The sequence below is a fragment of the Hydra vulgaris genome, chromosome 13 (assembly GCF_038396675.1).
Source record: "Hydra vulgaris chromosome 13, alternate assembly HydraT2T_AEP".
Classification (NCBI taxonomy): domain Eukaryota; kingdom Metazoa; phylum Cnidaria; class Hydrozoa; order Anthoathecata; family Hydridae; genus Hydra; species Hydra vulgaris.
Window position 1 is genome coordinate 28,983,189 of NC_088932.1, and position 22,330 is coordinate 29,005,518.

General features: G+C 29.0%; 1 protein-coding gene across 2 annotated transcripts in view; it reads left to right on the forward strand.

The window, feature by feature from the left end:
- Positions 1–22,330, forward strand: part of LOC100199313 (cilia- and flagella-associated protein 161) — a 40,658-nt gene that overhangs the window by 11,128 nt on the left and 7,200 nt on the right. For both annotated transcript variants that reach the window (XM_065816200.1, XM_065816199.1), the window contains exons 6-8: positions 1,761–1,861; positions 2,584–2,641; positions 7,709–7,782. In XM_065816200.1, coding sequence (XP_065672272.1) covers positions 1,761–1,861; positions 2,584–2,641; positions 7,709–7,782 — 233 coding nt within the window. The remainder of the gene's footprint in view (positions 1–1,760; positions 1,862–2,583; positions 2,642–7,708; positions 7,783–22,330) is intronic.

Below are 22,330 nucleotides of genomic sequence, written 5' to 3' on the forward strand. Positions count from 1 at the left end.
ATCACAAAATGAGACAGCTGAACTCAAATTAGTCTCACAAAGAGCAAGTAGGTCTAGTGAACTTTGCAAGAGATAAGGCTCAACAGAAAAAAAGTTACTTTGAAGACCACGAATATTAGTGAATGATAGGTTTAGAGAACTTGGTGATGACGATTTTCGTGTTTTATAGTTTTTGGTACTTTATTCATTTTTAAATTAAATTGAAGAACTTGACTCAAAGCATAGACAGTACTCAGAACACTGTTTAATAGCTCAAGCAATTACCTCATTACTATTAATAAACTCTAAGCTGTAACAAAGGGCTCCAAATGTGGCTGGTCAACTGATAGAATCTGTTTATCCTTTAAGTCTTTGTCTAGGAGGCTACAAGACAGTTGCCGGATGCATTTAACACCTTCTACAAGAAGGTAGCTGGATGCATTTAACACCTTCCCAAGATGAATATTTTTATTGAGAGACTATCTCTAGTCTTTACTCAACCAAGAGACAGGGGATGTTTTAAGTTAGAGTTGGCTACTCCTAACATTTGCCTAAAAAAGTGTATCCTACAAAGCAGTAAGACATGAAGCAGATTGTACTGGGTTACATGTTACCAGTAGCAGGATAACCTTGATCCTGATCCTGATTTTTCCCTTCAACCTTGAACCTGATCTTTCCCTCCAACAATGGCAATGGAGGCCTGTAAACCTCTAGACTCTACATTGAATAAGGCTTAGAGTTGAAACAGAAATTATTTTTTTCATTATTCTTTGTTTCTTCTTTTTTTGAAAAATTTAAGTTCACATTTTAAGAATTAAAGCCCACAAAATATAGTAAGAAATTGCCTCCTTAGATACATATTCATTATATAGCATTTATCATTCTAAGCAAAGAAATGTGTGTGTATATTTTATGTTCACAGTAACATCACTCTATTTTAAGTAGCAAACAACGAGCTAAAACAAATTTCAATTTGGCTTAATCCCAAAAGTCTATATTTAAATACTTATAAAACTATGTTCTTATTTTTTTATAAAACAAAGATTTAATTTTTTTTTTTACAGTAAATCAAAAATTACAAGATTCCTACCATAGTTCCAAGTTTACTCATAATAAGGTTTTTTCTTCTTCAAGTTCTCCTGTTTTGTAATTATATACTTAAGTATATTTTTTATTTAGTATTTTAATATATTTTAACTTATTACAATTAAAATAAAACTATCCTATAAAAAAGCAGAAATATACAATTCTAAAGAGTTTATTAAGAAATTTTATTATAATGTCAACATTCTACAATTGTGTGAAATATTATAGTAAACACAGTTATTACATTTATTGTGTAGCGTGGACAGGTTTGCCACAATATCATTTTTTCATTTAAATAGGACATTACGGCAAAAAAGTTTAAGCAATTTTTTTTACAAGCTTTCTGGAACTAACCTGTTTTGTTAATCAGGTTTAAATATTTCTATTGTAATACTACCATGTGGTTGATTACCTAGGTCTATGAGCTTCTTTTACCTTTACCCCACAATTAAATGATCTAAAGTACCACAACCTTGTTATAGTTTTTAAGATAAATAATCTATTTACTTAATAAATAGAATATTGAAATTCCTTGTTGAATGATAAAACTTTTCAAGCTTCATAACTTAAATTAAATAATAATACGATTGTTCGTTATTTTGTTTGACAGTTTATTCTTGTTTCTTTTTTTGATAATCTTAATGTGAAATTTAAAACTATATTTATTTATGAGTTAAATCATATTTTACCTTTAGCTCAAGTTAACAAGTAATCCAGTGACATTTATGAAACACTCCAAAAAGTTTCCATATCAAGAGGTTTCCATGACATCAACTTCTACTTATCTTAACAATTGGTTTTTATTTATATTTTATTCAAAAAAGTTTTCAATTTTGTGTACAATTTTTATTGTACTTTTGTAAATATTATTTTAATGATTAAAATCAAAAACAAGAATCAACTTATTTTTGTTTTTATTGTAAATGATATTTATATTATCAACTTGAAATAAAGATACATATTTAATTTTTGGTATATTTATAAAACCAAATAATATATAAATTTTTTTGTAATAGAAAATAAACTAAGAAATATTTTAATATTAAAAATGGCTCCAACAATGATGACATTGTTGGAGCCATTTTTAAAATTGAACTGTAGAGACAACTGTAGTGTTTTTTATTTATTTTTGCGACTATTTAAAGTAGTTTTGCTTTATTTAATATTTGATATTTGCACTATTAGTTAATATTTGCACTATTAGTTAATATTTTTATTACATCCAGTAATTAGTTAATTTTTATAACATATATTATGATTAATTGGTTCACTTAACTTTATACTAAATACTGTACTAATTAGTAAAAAAAGTTTTAAATATCCTTCGAATAACAAAATTTGTGCATTTTACAAATCTTGTTAAAGTCCTTCTAGAAAAGCAACTTTGTTGAAAAACAAATGTAGCTTTTTAATAATCTTTTAGTGATAAATGTTTCTTATAATTATATATTTATATTTCCTAATATTCTTGGTTTTGTATCAAATATAATATGTGAATTGCATATAAATTATTTTTAGGCAAGTTTTGCATCATGATCCTCAAATGAGATTAGAAACAGAGGGGTTTCCCATAAAGGTAACATTTAAATGTTTGCTTAAAAAATATAAAAAATAGTAAATAAAATATCTTCCTTGGAAAATGTCTGAAAGATTGCTTAGACATGAAATGTTGTGTAGAATTACTTTTTCAAAATTTTATATAACATAATTGAGCTCTGTTTATATATATATATATATATATATATATATATATATATATATATATATATATATATATATATATATATATATATATATATATATATATATATATATATATATATATATATATATATATACATATATATATATATTAAGGGGTAAACAGATTCTATCTGTTGACCAGCCTCACACCCCTTCTTCATCTATTAGGCTGGCGCAGAGGTATTTTTAATACATTGTTTCCAGTTTAGGATGTTGAGTGCTGGATCTTCTTGACTCAATGCATGGGTTTTGCTTGTGTCTCTGTTTTTATGACTAGGCAACTCATTCTATTATCTCCTAATGAGGGTACAGCTCTAAAAATCAATTTTATGGTTCTGAGGCCGGCTGGTAGTCAGGTTTCCCGAACTCTGTGGTAGCTCTCAGAGAGGCTGATTCCATCAACAGCTGAAAAATATCAAAGTATTAACAGTGCCATGATGCGCATGGATGGTGTCACCTCGCGACTTCTTAACTGACATACAACGATAAAACTGACTTAAAATTCTTAGCATTAATTAATATTTTTCAAAACTTTTGTTTATTATTAAATTACCATGGTTCCAGAACACAAACGCGGCATTGGTTGTGTTATTTTTAACATGATGCGCATGGATGGTTTGTACTTTTGGTGTGCATTGCGGAGGCCACATTTGGAGCCCTTTGTTACGGCTTAGGGTTTATTAGTAGTAATGAGGCAATTGCTTGGGCTATTAAACAGTGTTCTGAGTACTATCTATGCTTTGAGTCAAGTTCTTCAATCTAATTTAAAAATGAATTAAGTACCAAAAACTATAAAACACAAAAAACCATCATCATCACCAAGTTCTCTAAACCTATCATTCACTAATATTTGTGGTCTTTGAAGTAACTTTTCTTCTGTTGAGTCTTATCTCTTGCAAAGTTCACCAGACCTACTTGCTCTTTTTGAGACTAATTTGAGTTCGGTTGTCTCATCTTGCGATCTTAATGTTGATGGTTATCTTCTTTTAATTCGTAAAGACTCCAATAGTCACATGCTTGGCCTGGGCATTTACATTTGTAAGAATTCACCCATTTGTCGTGAAACTAAGTTTGAATCCACAGACTATTCTTTCATGTGCTTTCGTTTAGCACCACTTTTCTCTATTGCCTTTCTCTTTGTTCTATATCGCTTTCCTTCATCTCAAGACTGCACTCTTTTTGATGTTATTTCTGATCATATTGACCAAGCCCTCTCTCTTTATCCATCAGCTAATATAGTTGTTGTTGGTGACTTTAATGCTCGCCACTCTGAATTGCTTGGCTCTAGTGTCAGTGATTCTGCAGGCATTAAAGCCCACAATTTTTGCCTTTCCCAATCCTTAACTCAAATAGTCAACTTTCCAACTCGCTTTCCTGGTAACCCGAATCATTTACCTTCACTACTCGACTTATGTCTTGTTTCTGATCCTAGTCAGTGCTCAGTTTCTCCACATTCACCCCTAAGTGCTTCTGATCACAGTTTGATCTCTCTAAAACTAATATCTCATTCTTCTTCATCACCTGAATTCCCCTATTATCGAACCTCTTACAACTACAGTAAAGCTGACTGGGATTCTTTCCGGGATTTTCTTTGTGATGGCCTTTGGGTAGAAATCTTTTGTCTTCCTGTCGACAAATGTGCTTCTTACATAACTTCGTGGATTCAGGCTGGCATGGAATCTTTTGTTCCCTCTTGACCATTTCAGTTCAATCCTCACTCTCCTCCATGGTTTTCCTCACACTGTGCTGCTGCAATTGCCAATCGAAACCGTTGCTTCCATATTTATCAGCAAAATAATTCTCCAGAAAACAGACATCTGTTTATAACTGCTAGAAACAATTGTAAAAAGGTTTTATCTAACGCCAAAACCCACTATTGTCAGGTCATGAAATCTCGTATCTTATCTCAAAAATTAGGCTCTCGTGACTTCTGGAGAATCTTTAATAATATCAATAATAAGAGCAAATCTTTAATTCCACCTCTCTTGTATGGTTCAGACTTTTTCACCTCACCTAAAGACAAAGCTGAATTGTTTGCTAAAAACCTTTCATCAATATCATCTCTTGATTCCACTAATTGCGTTCTACCTGATATTGCCAACAACCAGGTTGATCCATTGCTTGACATTCATATCACTCCAGCTTCTGTATCTAAAGTGATTTCTTGCCTAAACTCTTCTACAGCTTGTGGCCCAGACAACATACCTGTTATTGTCTTGCAGAAGTGTTCTCCGGAGCTGTCATCTATACTTTCAAAACTATTGAACAAGTGCTTATCAGAGTCTTGTTTTCCAGCCTGGTGGAAAGCGGCATCTGTTATCCCTATCTTCAAAAATTCTGGAGAGCGATCTGATTCGTCTAACTACCGTCCCATAAGTCTTCTTCCTATCATAAGCAAGGTTTTTGAATCTTTAATTAACAAACACTTAATTTCTCATCTTGAATCTAATAACTTACTTTCTGACCATCAATATGGATTTCGATCTTTTCATTCTACAGCTGATTTGCTAACAGTAATAACTGATAGGTTTTATTGTGCATTAGATAAAGGTGGAGAGGTTAAGGCCATCGCTCTTGACATTTCAAAAGCGTTTGATAAAGTTTGGCATGCTGGTCTTCTCCATAAGCTTTCATCTTATGGTGTATCCGGCAACATTTTTAAGATTATTGAATCCTTCCTTTCCAATCGTAGTATAAAAGTTGTCCTCGATGGACAGCACTCTTCTTCTTATTCTGTAACTTCAGGGATTCCTCAAGGTTCTATCCTTGGCCCTATACTCTTTCTAATTTACATTAACGATCTTCCAGACATTCTCACATCTAAGGTGGCATTGTTTGCTGATGATACTACCATTTATTCTTGTCGTGATAAGAAACCAACACCCTCTGATTGCTTGGAGGGGGCATTTGAGCTTGAAAAGGATCTCACTTCTGCTACAGCATAGGGCTCACAGTGGCTGGCGAACTTTAATTCAGATAAAACTCAATTTTTTTTCAGCCAATCGTTATCGCAATAATTTAGATCTTCCTATATTTATGAACGGTGATGTACTCGATGAGTCATCTACTCTTCATCTTCTAGGATTAACTCTTACTTCCAAGCTTTCTTGGAAACCATATATCAAATCAGTTGCAAAATTAGCATCTGCTAAGGTTGTATCTCTTTATCGAGTTTGTCACTTTCTTACATCGGATTCTATTCTCTATTTCTATAAATCTCAAATCTGGTCTTGTATAGAACACTGTTGCCATATCTGGGGCGGTTCTTCTGATGATGCCCTTTCTCTTTTAGACAAGGTGCAAAAAGGCATTGTAAACATAGTTGGACCTGCTCTTGCAGCCAACCTCCAACCATTATCACATCGTCGTAATGTTGTTTCTCTTTCTCTTTTCTACAAATACTATAATGGGCACTGCTCTAAAGAGCTAGCATCTCTTATGCCATCAACTAATATTCGTTCTTGTGTTACTCGTCATTTAATTAAGTGTCATCATTTTTCTGTGACTGTTCCTAAGTGCTCCAAAAACGCTTATTCGTTTAGTTTTTTTCCTCGAACATCAGCTCTTTTTTTTGAATTTGAGGACTTTGCTTCCTCCATCTTGCTTTCCTGATTCCTATAATTTGCAATCCTTTAAGTCGTCCGTCAATCGTTATCTTGCTCTACAATCTTCATCTTTTCTCTTTCAGTAACTTCCAACTTTAATTAGTGGCAGCCTTGTTAGAAGCGAAGATGTTTAAAATATATATATATATATATATATATATATATATATATATATATATATATATATATATATATATATATATATATATATATACACACATCTGTGTGTGTGACATTTTCATAGTTTCCTCAGTCTCAGTTTCCTTTATAAAAAATAGGTAAACTTTGGTTTGAAAATAAATAAAAAGGCAATGGTTTTATCTACTTTTGTTAAAGGTCACCTTTAATATGCCATGAATACTTTCTGGGTCCCATATATCACTCACTTTCTGGGTCCCATGTATCACTGAAATTTTTTTTCAGACTATGTTTTAGCAGATAGAGCAAGAGTTAGGTTGCAGTAATATTTGTAGAAAAAAGAAAAACATTGCTATGAGACAGAGGCTCAAAATTGGCAGTTAGAGTGGGTCCAATTACATTTACAATGTATTTTTTTTGGTCTTATCTAAAAAAGAAAGAGTATCATGAGAAGAATCACTTTAAATATAATAATAATATTCTATATAAGGACAATAAAAACTTGGTAAAGGTAGGAAATGAAATCAGGAATAAGAAAATGGCAAGCGCAATAAAAAGAGGCAACTTTAACAGATGCTTAGGTTGCCTGTCAATGCTTCGCGATCATTGTATTTAGGGTTTCCATGGGAAACCCATAATTCAATTGATTGAAAATCTATTTAACTAATAAAAAAGTTAGTAATAACTTTTATTAGTTAAGTAGATTTGTAAAAAGCAAATTTGAGAAGTTATAAAGCTCACTCAGTGAGAGTGTTGCATCTCATCAGAATATAGGAACATCAAAATTATTGTAGATCAAAAGAATATCAACATTGATGTGATAATGGTTGTAAACAACTGAGTTTTGTTTGGGTTACTGATAATTCCCTAACCACTACTAGTCACAGAAGAGAGGTTTCATTAATGATTAGCTGGCTTTTAAGTGATTGAAAATTGATTAGTTTTTATCAGCATTAGAGGCAAGCTTACAAACCAAGAATTAGGGAACATCTGCCTAGGAATTGAATTTTAACTTATATAGACTAATTTTTAGCTTCGGTTTTTTACTTTGTCTGTAATAATCAAATTGCTTTATTACATATTTATATATGTATGTATAAATTATGTTCATATAATATAAGATTTTCTTATCTTAACTCAGATATATATTTCTTTAGGTTAATGAAAAGATTGTTGTAAAGCACTGTTACACAAATAGAGCTTTGGCTGCAGTATCTGATTATACAATAAGGTATTGAAAGTATTTTAGAATTAAGTTATTTAACATATTATTTTAATCAACAAGTAATTAAAATCTACCTGATCAATAGAAGTTAGAAAGTTAATTTAAGTTTTATATATATTTAATAAAGATAAAGATGGCTAAAAAAAGATTTCAATAATAAAATGTTTTAAATAAAACATTGGGTTGTCAACTAACTTCCCACCATTTTTCTATTAACATTATTTAATTGTTTAATAAAGTGAAATAATTATTTAATCAATGGTTTAATAACAACTAAAAACTATTTAATCACTTAAACTTTTTCCATAGAGTGAAGATGCTTCTCTATTTAAAAGTATCTGATTTTGTCAGTGTTAGAGTATCTCATTTTCTATGTCAGTTCTCTCATTGCTTGATGTGTTTCTTTGAGTTCAGTTGGGCGGTCTGAATGAGGTTCATCTTTGAGGATGAAATTTTCATTTTTGAACTTAACAGCTTTTGTGGCCTTTGAACCTTGATTAAAAGCAAAAAGGTGAAGGTATCATTAACATTCCATTTCGATGATCTGAAAATGAATGTACAGACATAATTAACTCAAAAATTAAATATAGCTTAAAAACACAATAGATTTAAAAATTAAATATAGTTTAAAAACACAATAGATTTAAAAAATGGTGGGAACTTAGTTGCCAAACTGGTATATTATTTATTTTTAATAAACTGTTAAATAATTTCTATATTCAAATAAAAAAAGGAAGTGGAAACAAACATTAAAAACATTTAATTTGTTACAAAAAAATTTTTTATTTTTTATAATGATGATTAATGTAAACAGTGGAATTTCTGCCATGGGTTATTTGTTGTGATGTATGATAGACAATCAGCATTTTCAACAATAAAAAATGAATTATGATAAGAATAAAATTATAAAAAGGGTATTTTTCTAAAGTTCTTTTGTAAATTAAATAAATAATTTGGTCCAATTGGGAAATGCATTGATGTTTTATCAGAAACTTACAGTGTTTACTAGTTTTTAAAAGGATAACAATAGCTTACCATTTTCTATATTTCTGTTACAATGCTGTTGTATTTTATTTTAAAGAAAAAATTAAAAAAAGAATTTGATAGTTTATTTAGGAGAAAAAACAAATACAAAAATTATCTAATGGATAATTTTGTCATGAAATTCAATGAAAGTTTATTTAGGATTTGGATTTTAAAGATATTTGTTGAAGTCAGTATGCATTGGATAGGTGTTTTTTTTGTAACTTATCTGCAAATGAAATGATAAGTGACTTTCTGATATTTGTTTCGGATTGTTTATCATTTAGCTAATTAGCTTGCTATGAATTCTAGAACATTTGTTTAGAAAATTTTTAATGCTCATGAAGATTTTTTTTAAAACAAATTCTTTCCAATCGAGGCTGCAAGCAAACAATAATTAAGTAGGAAACAGAAAACAAAGAAGAGAGTTAAGTTATTCTTATCGTCATCAGAAAATATTTAAAAATTAATTAAAGTTACAAGTAAGTTTCTATAAAATGTATAGAATTTTTTTAACAGAATTTATTATTTTTAACAGTTTATTGTTTTTAGCAGAGTTTTATCAGTTTTTGTTTTATCAGATTATTGTTTTTATAAGTTGTTTTATCAGTTTATTGTTTTTATCAGAGGATGTTTAAGATTAATAATAAGTAATTGCCTTTCAACTTTTACATTTTACATTTAAAAAAAAAGATAATTATTGAAATAGTAAAATTTCCTAGAATATTGGATACTAACCTGCTCTTAGCAGTTAACTATAGGACTGGGTTTGGATTTAACCAAATAACAGTCCTAATCAGCTAGTTGCTTAATTCAAGTTAATAAACTATTAACTTGAATTAATAAATTGTTAGTGGCATTTAATTTGAATTGAGCAATTAATGGCATTAAATATAAACATTTCTAGCTAATTAAAAATTGATTTAGTATTTTTAAATAGCTAAGATCTAAATTCGAGTTACTAAATAATTAATGGGTGATTCATAAGTCTTTGCAAAACTTTAAATTTAAGATACTTTACAAGCTTTATTATAGTAAATATTACTTATTAAATAAAAATAAACTTCAGCCATTGTAAATTAAAAATATTTATTGTATAATGCTATAAGGGCCATTGTCAGCTATTTACAAAGTTTATATTTTACCTTATCCATATGACTTTGTAACTCATTCAAATCAATTTCTCTCAAAATTTTCTTTATATGTCTGATCAAATGGTGCTTTGTTTTTGCATATACTTTCAAACATACATTTAACCCAAAAGTTTTTAATTGAGGGCTTGAGGAACATTTTGAAGATAATCATGCTTAGGAACAAATTGGACGTTATTAGCTTTCATGAAGTTGATCACCTCATTTGCGTAATGAGCACTAGCTAAGTCTGGTTAAAGTACATGTTCGTGTTTGTTATACATTGATCTAATAAATTTTGTTATACATTGATCTAATATCTTCAGGAACTGAACTTTTAAATTCGGCATATTAACCATCATTACCTGCTATTCCACCGTTGCTTCAGGTAAAAACAGTCCTATTTTAATTACCATTACATGTTTAACAGTCATATTTTAATTACCATTAACAACATTTAAATAGTAACTTACTGTTCTTTTATTGTTTTAACTATGGAATAATTATGCTAGTCAAAAGGTAATTTAAATTAGTATTTTTTTTTATTTTTTAATAATAAAGAGGTTATAAAAACAATGCAACATAAATTTAGTGTTTATTTTATTAACCTAAATATAATTATTATAGTTATTTGATTATAACTTGTTAATTGATAATTTAAACAACAATTAAATGCGGCCGTGGCGCAGTGGTTAGAGCGCTTGCTTTATATGCAAGAGATCCAGGTTCAAAACGAGCCTTGGACATATTTTCGCGTCACGGTAAGGAAGGAGGCGTGAACTTTCTGGTTAAATGCACATCCGCGGTGCTCTGTGACAAGACCGTTAGGTCTTCTTGGGGCACCTAAATAACAATATAAGAAAAAAAATTTAAATTAGTATTTTTACACAACTTCATTTTTTCCTGATCTTAATCTTAACCATTTGGTTTTTCGTTCACAGTCCCATTTCCTTTGTGATTAAGATAAAAAAAAAAATTTTATGTAAGAAATAAGATCTAAAAAAAATTTTAAAAATTTAGTATAAATTGCAATTACTTCAAGATATAGACAAAGAAAATGTCTGCAAAAACTAATGAATCACCTGTTCATGTTTATCAATCAAATGGCATTAAATGTATTTTTGATTTTTTCAAATACTGCAACACTCTTTATTTAAATCCGTTAAACCAGTTTAAAAATTAGACAGAAATTATTGATGCCCTGTTGTAAAAAATAAAACAACCTTCTTGATTGTAATTGTTCCCTTGGCATTGAGGAAGTGAAAATAGTAAAAAAAAAAAAAAAAAGCACCACATTTGATTTGTTTCTTTTGTTTGGCTGTAGTGGCCCATTCAGCCTTATGAAATTAATAAAATTTTATTTCGTGAAAACAAAGTTTTTGCATCTTTCTAAGTGGTACAACAAAAAGCAAAAGATTTTATTTACAAAAAATATTTTGTATTTTTATTTTGAAGTTTTTGAATTAGTTTTAGTCAATTTTGATTAAATGGGTTTTGTAAGACATAACAAGTTTCCTCTTTTTCTTTTTTTTTTTAATAAAATATACTCCCAACAAAGCAAAAAAAACTGAGCTAATCTTTTTTTCATCTTCTATTAATAGGGATGGCAATCGCGGGATCCCAAAATCCCGCGATTGCCATCAATTTGTACAGATCCCGGGATTCTGTACAAATTGTTCGTCCCGAAATCCCAGGATTAGTCTTCGAAATTTCCCGGGATTTTAGGATTGTCTTAAAAAAAGTAAAAGTACAAGTTTCAGCTTAATTTGTAATTAAGAAATTTAGACATCATAAAATGTAAATATAGGCTTTGGAATAGCAGCTGTTTGGTTTTGTAGCTGTTTATCCTCTTTGCAATGTTTTTTTATTCTCCCTCTTTCTGTATTTTATCGAAAATGCAAACTAAAAAGATTATTGCTTATTTACAATATTATACTATATATAGATTTTTTATATGTTTAATTGTACATATTTTGTACCATTAAGCATATAAAAAATGTATATATAGTATAATATTAAAACTAATATATTATTAAAAATAAATAAAATTTTAGCCCTTGCTAATTGGAAGATCAAACATTTTTAATAAAAGAATTTTTTTTTTTGAATTTTCTAATTCATTCTAATTCCAATTCATTCTAATTCCAATCCACTCAATTTAATTACAAATATGTGCGTGATTTACAAAAGTTTAATTAATAAAGTTATTAAAATATGGAAGGTTTATTAAACTACAAAAGTTTACTTAATATCCATTCAACTGATGAAGTTATCAAAATACATAAGGTTTATTAAATAAACTTTAGTTATCGTTATTTTAAGTAGAAATTGTTTTTGAAGAGAAAGATTATATTCGAGATTCAAATGATTCATTTTTAATTAATGAAACATCTGAAGCTAAAATTAGGCACCAAACTATTGGTTATAACAAAAACGTCAGGAAAATAGTAAAAATATTTAAAAGAACAGAAATGAAAATTATTTACAAAAGTATGTAAAAAATGAGTTTAGAAAGATCATCCATTTAATCATCGATTGCAAAATCCAATATAGCAGCTTAAATGAGAACTTAAAAAAGAAAAAAATTATTGTGCTAAAAAGGTACTTCTAGATTTAGAATTGGATTCCAACATCAATTATTCAATTAAGATGAACGAGAAAGAATGTAGAATGATATCTTATTTAGTAGTATTTTTACTCCTGATAAAGCAACTGTGGTAGCACTTTGTCGACAAGACGCAACTTTAATTTCTTCTGACAATGCATAAAAGTTTATGTTGACAAAAATAAATGAACAACAATCTGAAATTGGAAAAAAATTGTATAATGCTTTAAGTCACCGAATTTATAACTGGAGAACACCGTTAAGGAGCTTAGTATATCTTCATGGCCTGGTTATTTTATAAAAAGTATTTACTGTGCATTATTTTTATCGGATCTTAGTTACTGTTGTCAAATTTGGGGTCAAAATTGCAAGTATCACATCAAAAAATTGTCTCAACGTCAATCCATAAGAATCATAAACTTCCAAACTTTTAAGTCAGAATCTTTCAAAAAACTAAAAATTCCAACCAAATTAAAATCTAAAAATTCTAATCTTTCCAGAGCTTGTAAAGTTTGCTAATCTTCTTTTTGTTTTTGATTCTCTTATAAAAATTTACCCTCTTCTATAACAGACTTTTTTACAGAAAGTAGAATAATACACACATACTCTACTAAAAACATATATAACGGAAAATTAGTGTACCATCATTTAAATTTCAGAAGTGTGGTAAACATTCTGTTGTCTATCAGTGCAAATGTGAATGGAACAAGAGTCTTGTATGCATAGTGCATGAGTTCAAAAACTACAACTTCAAACACCTTTATTGTCTTTTCTTAATCTTAAACAAAATCAATATAAAAAAATTCTGAGAACAATTTTATTCTAATTTATTGACACGATTTTCACTTAATATTTAAAATAAAGTCTTATTTTTTTAATTATGATTACTATAACTATTATTATTTACTTTCTTGTTTGTTTATTTTTTACTATTATCATCAAAGTATGATTTTTAAATGTTTACTTAGTTTATGTATATTCTATGTGTGTATGTTTATTATTAATCATATTATATTTAAAAACTGGTGTCACTCCTTTGATCAGAATTCTGTTAGAGTGACACCATCCTTATCAACCATTTAGTTATTATTATTAAATACTTATAATTAATTTACTCATTATTATATTATCTTATATTATTATTACTATTTATATATATATATATTTTTTTATTTTTTTATTAATCAATTATTTTTACTTACTACAATCAATAGAATTATGATTTTTTATTTTTTTTAGTTTTATTATTTTTATATCTATTATTATAATATTATTGTATGATTTAAAAAGAAGAATAAATATCTTGCTGTTGATGTAATAAAGCTGCAAGCAACCACTATTAAGTTAGAAAATACTGGAAAACAAAGAATAGAGTTAAAGAGCAAGGAAATGGTTAAAAGAAGACTTAAAAAGTTGTTGATTTTATAAGTCAGGAAAGTATGAAGATTGAAGAGAGTTTCAAAGAATTAAAGTATAGTGAAAATAACTAGACAAATGTTTTTAGAGCATGCAGGGATATAGTAAAAGAATGAGAGTTAAGATTTTGTCTAGAAAAGAACATCAATAGAAGAACCAGCCCAAATATGACAACGTTATTCCATTCAGGAATGAGTAAGAGATTTTCAGAAATGAAATTAGGTGTAAAAAAATGGCAAACACAATAAAGAAAGCAACCTTAGCAGGTAATAACTTTGCAATTAATTGTGTATATGGTTTACATAAGAGGTCAGTAGTGAATGATAGTTCAAGAAGATGTAAAACTTAGTGAGAGGGTTGCTATTCATTAATATAGGAATGTTGACAGTATTGCGATAGTTGCCATAAATAAATGAGTTTTGTCGGAGTTAAAATCAAGCAAGGCCAAATCTGTTACAGAAGTGAGATCAGATTTCAAGGCAGAAGTATAAAGTTGAGTCATCAGCAAATGTAGCCACTTTAGGTGTAAGGTTGTCAGAAAGATCATTAACGTATATAAGAAATAACATAGGACCAAGAATGAAACCTTGAGGTACTCCAAAAGTTACTGGAAACGAAGGCCTTTGAGGATGTCTTTAATAAAGCGGTTAGAAAAAAATGATTTGATGATCTCAAAAGCTTTCCCAGATACCATACAAAATAAGCTTATGGAGAAGACCAGCATGCCAAACTTTATTGATCGGGCTTTAGCATAGTAGTATTAGTCCAAAGAAGAAGCACGAAATAAAAGATTTATGAAGATCATTGCATGGTCAGAAGTAAAAGTAAAAGTGATTTAGGTAGTCTGGAAAACGAGTCACAAAGTTGACTATCCAAATAAAAGATTGAGAAATAAAGAAGTTAGAGACTTAAGTTTTTATTTTTGAATTTGTAAGTTGCATTTAAATATATACAAACCAAAAAAATTTAGGTTTTTAAGTGTTATTCAATTAAAAAAAGTTGTTCTACCCTTATATTTATGGAGAGTGAAATATGCAAGTCAATGGGTAATTAAAAGAATACTTAATTAAAATTTTTTAAAACAATAAAAAAAACAACCAATAATAAAAATTATAAAACCAACCAATTTGTACAAAAAAAAATTATTTTTGTGATTATGTTATATCATTAAGAGATTCTAGAGTTTGGGAGGCACTTTTTAGTGCAATATATCTCAGTGTTTTTTACATATTACTTTAGTATGCATGTTTGATTAAGCCTAAACTTATCTTTTGAATTTTTGCATTGATACCATTTACTATTTGTTTCAATAGTATTAGCAATTTGTAATTTTGACTGGTCCATTTTATAAACTCTTTTGATGTAACAGTCAACACCAGTTTCAAGTGACTGCAGAATGTGTGATGAATGTTTAGATTATGATGAATGTTTACATTACACTACAAATTTATTTGCATTAAAAACAAAATATTTTCAATGCAAATAAGTAAAACCTGATCGATAATATGTAAAAAGTGTCCGTCTACAACTAAAATATGAATATCTACAGTTTTGATAAATAACATTTATCAAGTGTCCATTTACAATTAAAATATGAATAGAGGATTAATTTTAAAAACTTTATCAAGAAGTGATAAAAAATTATTATGCATCACCGATGTATCAAAAAGTAAGCGTATGGGAAAAACTCATTAACCTATGTTACTTCAAATAGTCATCTTTTCTTCAAATAGACACATTTTGCAATGCCAAATAAGACACTTTAAATGCTTCAATTATTTGTGGACAGTTTGGATCAAGGTTGCATCCAAAACAGCCAGACATTACCTCATTAAATTTTTGAAAAGTATCAATGAATGGAATGGCTGCACAGCATTAGTGTTTGAAGAGCAATTGATTGAAGAGTATCAATATTATGTAGCAGCTTTCTGGACTCATTTTCTGCAAAATGTTCACCATAGTAAAGTTGTTGTTTAATGTGTTATACATCAGTCCAAAGAGTTGCTTGAGAAAAAACTTAAAGCAGCACAATAAAAAGATTATTAAAAACTCCAGTTAGGAGATTCAATTCCATGGAAAGAAGAAACTTTAAAACCAGGTTGTTTAAATATTGGAGAATGAACAAAATTTTTGTAGTCACAAGCTTTTCTGATATTGAAACATGTTGACCTGAATAGTGAGACAAACTTTTTTCCAGTGGTTCAAAAGTTCTCAATTTCGCTTGATTTACAAGTTCCTTTGATCTAGGTTCACACCAGGTGCAGCATTGATATTTAAGTTTGAAGTATAATTTCTATTTCACTTTCTATTCAATTCTTGTGGCGTTGATTTAATTTCTAATTTTAATTTTTATTAATTTCTGTTTTATTTACTTAATTTCTATTTTATCTAATTTTACTTAATTTCTATTTTATAAATTACTTTAATTTCTATTTCAGTTTTAAATCTCTTAAATTTAATTTCAGTTCTTATGATTTCAACAATTCTACTTCTTATTTCCTAATTCAGTTCATATTTCACTTCTATCAAGTTTTTTAGAATTTTTGAACAGGACATTAACTTATTAAGTATTATTATCAAAGTTTCAAGACAACAATAATAAAACAATTTCTCATTATAATATAATACAATACAAATAAGCAAACAATAATTGTAAAACAGTCATTTATCAATTCAACTGAATTGAGATGAGATTTTTTTTGAAACCGTAAGAAAATATATGCTTGAATTTCAATCACATATTCTTGTTAAGTTTCATAAAAACTCTTATCTCTAATGATGTTTTTTTTTCAATTATGGTGCCCAACAGTTAAAATTCCACAAAGTAAAAATATCCTTTCCACAAATGCCTGTGATGCAGGGGTGGACAAAAAATCTTCAGCCAACATTGCAATCTTACTATACTTGCTTTTGTTCTGTTTCCAAAAGAGCAAGCCGTTACCTGGCAGGGCGTCATTACACTTTATGTTGGTCAAGTATCTTAACAATTGACCTGAAACAGTGACATTGTCTTGGTTATTTATAATTCCTTTATTTGAAAGGATTTTATTCACAAAAACTTAAAGCGCTTCATGGCAACATATTCACATTCAGATCCATTTGACTCAGCAGCTGCTTGTAATTCTGGCTCATATCCACAAACACTTGTTATATACATCTTTGCTACATGGAGTAAGGTGCTTTTTTCTCACGCAAGTATGAAGACAGCAACAGTAGGATCTAAAAAACATGCAGCAGATGGAAGTGGATTAAAGTTAGCCTAGTCAGGCTGCAAAATTGATTTAAACCTTTAACATAAATCTCCAAAAAGGTTCGTTGACAAAGTCTTGTTTGTTGGATGTTCTTGCATAGTTTCAAGTTGAGTAAAGTTGGTAGAACCAGTGAAAGGGATTGAGCATCGGTTTGAAGTATATCTGTTTGTACTGCAAAGGGTTCTAAAAGTTGTTTTGAATGTGTTAATTCCTAAATTTAAGAAAATCATCTGAAATTAAAAATCACTAATAACAATTATAATAATTGATAATTATCATCGTTTTTCACATGTCCCTTTTCTCATGCTTTTGTGATATGACCTAAAAGACAGGATATAGCATGTGATAACTAAAAATCTGGACAAAGTTTGTGTAAATATAAAAATACAAAGGAAAAAATTGTATATAATTGCAATCACTTCTATTTAGTTGCAAATTTAATTCTTTAAATGTATTATTAAAAGATAGTTTATTTAGGAATAATTAAAAATGAAAAAAAAGCTTATAACAAAGGCTCCCTTAGAAAAATAGTGTACGCATTTTTGGATTTGCATCCGGAAGACAACAAAAACTTTATTGTAAATCATTTTCGAATGGAGATCATACCAAAATCTACTATTTATATACTTGTAATAAATACTTACTATAAATATACTTAAGAGAAAGGGGAACAATATAGGACCAAAAAGAAAAGTCAGAAGTGGTTGCAAAGCAATGAAGATGCCTGCAAAAGAGATAAAGCACCTTAAAAAAATGTTGATTGATCAAAAGGATGGTGTTTCACAGCGTGGTCTAACAAAACAATTTCATGTATCACAATCATTAGCATTCGTTATTGTAAAAAAACTAAAGCACCAAAAAGAACACCGGTCGCAGGTTGGTTTCAATTTTTCGGAAAAAAATTATTATTTTTTAACACTAATATTTCTGGAAATGCTGGATTTTACTCTTCTAACATAAATGCAGCATCAAATGATGTAAGGTTAAAAAGAAAAGTCAAATTTGAGTCAAAAGTACTTGTTTGGATTGCATTCTCTACAAAGGGAATCTCTCAGCAGTACATTGCTCTGTCAGGCCAAGCAATCAATGAAGATGTGTATATTTCAAAATGTCGTGTTAGATTGGAGAAATTTATTTAAAAACATCATAAAAATGACAATATTGTTTTTTGGCCTGATCTAGCTTCGTCGCATTATTCACGTAAAGTACACAGTTATCTTAAAGCAAAAAATATTAAATTTGTACCAAAAGAGCATAATCCTGCTAATGTGCCAGAATTATGTCCAATTGAAGATTTTTGGTCTGAACTTAAGAGATTAGTGTACAACAAAAACTGGCAAGCTGAAAACCTAGGCAAACTTAAAAAGCGGATAAAGTTTTTAATTAAAAGAATCGACATAGAACGTGTACATCAGCTTGCTGCCGCAACATTTACAAAAGTAGGCACTGTTCGTCGTCATGGCATGAAAAACTTTTAAAATTTGTTTATTTTTATTATTTAGATGTTTTTTGTTATTATACTTTTTAAATTGTTAAAAAAGATGACTCCGTTAAAAAGTTGTACCATTTCTAATTTTGTCCAGATTTTTAGTTATCACATGTTAGCCTTTACTATATATTCTGTTTTGTTTTTCAATGATAACGACTATTATATGTTATATATATGAACTTCTTTCAATTTATTGCTACTTTATGTTCTTAATTTAAATAAGACATTAATTTTATGAATTTTAAAATCCCGAAAATAGTTTGTATGCACTAATAACATATATAATATTATATACCTAGTTCTGTTAGAACTTCATTTACCGGTGACTTTATTTTCAACAGTCGGTTGATCATCTGATATGTACTGTTCTATTTTGTGGTACAGTGAGTGATCACAGATTTCCCACATTTGTTAATGAGTTTCTCAATTACCACACTTGGTTTTCTAATTTTTGATACAACTTGTTTTGTGTCTGAGTTGCACTATAATGTTCATAAATTGGTTTTTAATAGCTAAAGTGTGTGAGCCTTACAGGGCATTTGGCGATCTGAAATATGTTCTGGCAGGAATAAATCAGTTGACTCAAAATGAGAATGAATGTCTTCCTGATTTTGAATGATTTTCTCTAGTACCTCAATGGTTAAGACATTTTTTTGATCATTCTGTAAGCATCTCACCTGTGTGCGGATGTTAGAGCGCCGTCAAATTTAGTAAAACATGTCATGCTTGGTCAATGATGGTGTAATGGAAACACACAGATTCTACAAAACAATGCTGTGAAACCCTTCTTGTCCAACCCTCGAGACATATTGTGCTTTGCGTGCATAAATCAACAAGTTTTTCAGTCGTGCAGATTGTTGATAAAAGCGTTTGTTTATCTGATTGTTTAGTGTTGCAGACCCTGTAATATAAAAATTAAATTTAAAATTATGTCATTTAGTGTTGTAATTACTATAATCATGGGTAAATATGTGAATTAAAGTTAAAATAAACATGTAATTTCTGTAAAATTACAGTTAATGTAATGGTTTTTCTCCATAAACTCTGGTAATTTTACGTAAATTATGGTTAGCCTAAAATAATTTAAAATAACCGTGAAATAATAAATTCATGGTTATTTTGGGTTACAAATATTGGTTATTGGTAATAATGATTATTACATTTAGTTGTAAGTTATTTTGCATTATTTCTTTTATTTTGGGTTTCTAAGGTTGTTTTGACCTTTTGACGCACTAATAATAGTATACTTATTTTAGGCAATCCACTGCACTATATAAAATTTAAATTTGGCTTACCCTAAAATATCACAAGTTTGGCTACTGGAAATTTCTATACATCTTATACTCTAGTTTGTAACATTCAAAAATTGTTAAGCATTTTAGTTGTTAATTACCTGGCAATTTAAATTTTGGGTCAAACATTTTTATCATCTTTCCAAATGATAGCTAATCTAGCAATGCCAGTGGGTAGCTGGTATTGATGATCATTTTAATCACACTATCATGACGCAGTCGATGTTCACTCGATTCCGTTGGCCACTTGGTTATTCAGCATTGGAATCACTCTCCTATTGTCTTGATCTTTGTTTTTCCATCATTTCGGGAAGATGTAGAATTGTTTTTATCAATTTTACACTTTAAAAATTTTTTCCTTGGCATCATGTTTTTTCTTTTCTTTAATGTAAATTTTGTGTCTTTTTATGTATTCTCTGAGTATGCGTTACCAAGTTACTGGAATTTTTTTCTGGGAAGATTTTTCCAACTAGGGTCCTCATTATTCTAGTAATGTGCCATGTATCTGGATACCAGGGGACCTGGTAATTAGCTGTTTTCCGGGTACCCAGAATCGACCATCTCAAAATAAATTTTTAATAAAAATTCACCTTAAATGCTGTAACTATATGTTTAAGTGGTACTTTGAATTGTGTCAAAATATTATTAACAGGATTGCTTTTAGTTTTAACTTCAACCAAACATCTTCATATAAACCTAAGAATGTTATGGAGTCAATAACCACAAACTGTTTACTCAATATAGACATGTCTCACTTAAAATATTTTTTTTTCATTTTATTCACAATACAGTCGAGAAGGTCTAGTTTTTTTTCTTTTCTTTTGCAATTCTCTGTCTCTCTTAATCTTTTATTTTCTGTAACATAACTTTTGATTAATTGCTCATTTAAGTGATTATTTAACAATAAATTACAAAAAAATATAAATTTTATATAATACCACAATTATAAAACAAAAATTAGTCAGTCGGAACGGTATTTTTTGAAATTTATAGAGTTAATTTTAATTTTAAAGCTTTCTTGATGATTTTGGCATTAACGACGTAAGAAGGCAAGTTAGGAATAGCCCATAAAGTATGTACGCTCAGATGCAGGATGGGGGGTCTGCAAATAACATATATTAGATGGGTGGAAGGGGTCAATTAAAAAAGTAAGGATACACTAAATTAAAAAAAATCATAAAATGTTGGGTAGGTAAGTTAAAAGCATAGGTACTTTTAGGGAGGTGGAGGGTACTTGAAAAAGCATATATCAAAATGTGGAAGTCGAATGTTCTTTATGAACGACTCCTTATTCCAAATATAACAATCTATTAATTATTTTTTAATATTAAGAAACTTGATATATTTAGGCAAACTTAATTAGTGCAAATTAATCAGCGTTATTTTGTGAAAAAACAATTCAGCGCAAGAGATTTCTCAAACTTTTATTTCACCTTTTTATATAGTTTTTAATAAACCTTTTAATATGGAATCAGTGCCGGGTACCTAGACTTGGACCTGGTTTTTTCTTCTGGGTACCCGGAATCGAAACTCTGCATAAACTGGTTCCGGCACAGCTCTACATTATTCTTGTCCTGAAATAAGTATGTAGATGTGTCAGTTTTTTGTAAATTTAAAATTTTACATACATACTTTTCACATTTTCTACCAGCCAATTTTTTTGTTAAATTTTACCTTTGAATTCAATAATTTTTGTTCAGTAATAATAAATGTTTTACTTCTATTTTCGTTTCTGATGTTGATATTCAAATCTATTTCAGTTTTCGTTCTTCAAATAATTCCTAATTTTGGTTTTCATTCACATTAATGAAATTGTTATTTTTACTTCTAATTTTACTTAACATTAACTTAAATATCACTGATGTGCAGGAATGTGCACTTGGGTGGCAATCCTCTGCCAATGATCGAAAAACAATCTGAGCATCTTTTTTCTAATGTCAAAGAAGGTGTTTTAGCTACTGAACCTTGTGCAAATTCAATTTTCATTTGACCATTGCTTCTCAGTTTTCCAACTGAACAGATCAGTAGTGTGATGCCTTCTCCATTTTCCTTTCTTCTCAAACAAGAGCGACATTTTTCAAAAATTCCCAGTGGAAATTTGTCATCATCAAAGACAATTTTCTCAGTATAACCTGACATCTTTCTTTTAGATCTGATGTTAGCTCTCTTTGACATTTACTAAAACAAAGAAAATAGTTTTCCTGCATTCTTGTTGGTTTTTAGCAGTATTTAGCATTTTTGGTAAAATTAGATGTGCACAGTTTAGCTCTCATTGGTAAAGTAAAAACGACATGCATTTTCCTAGAATTCAAAAGTAGAAAATAAAAAATAAAAAATAAAATCATAAT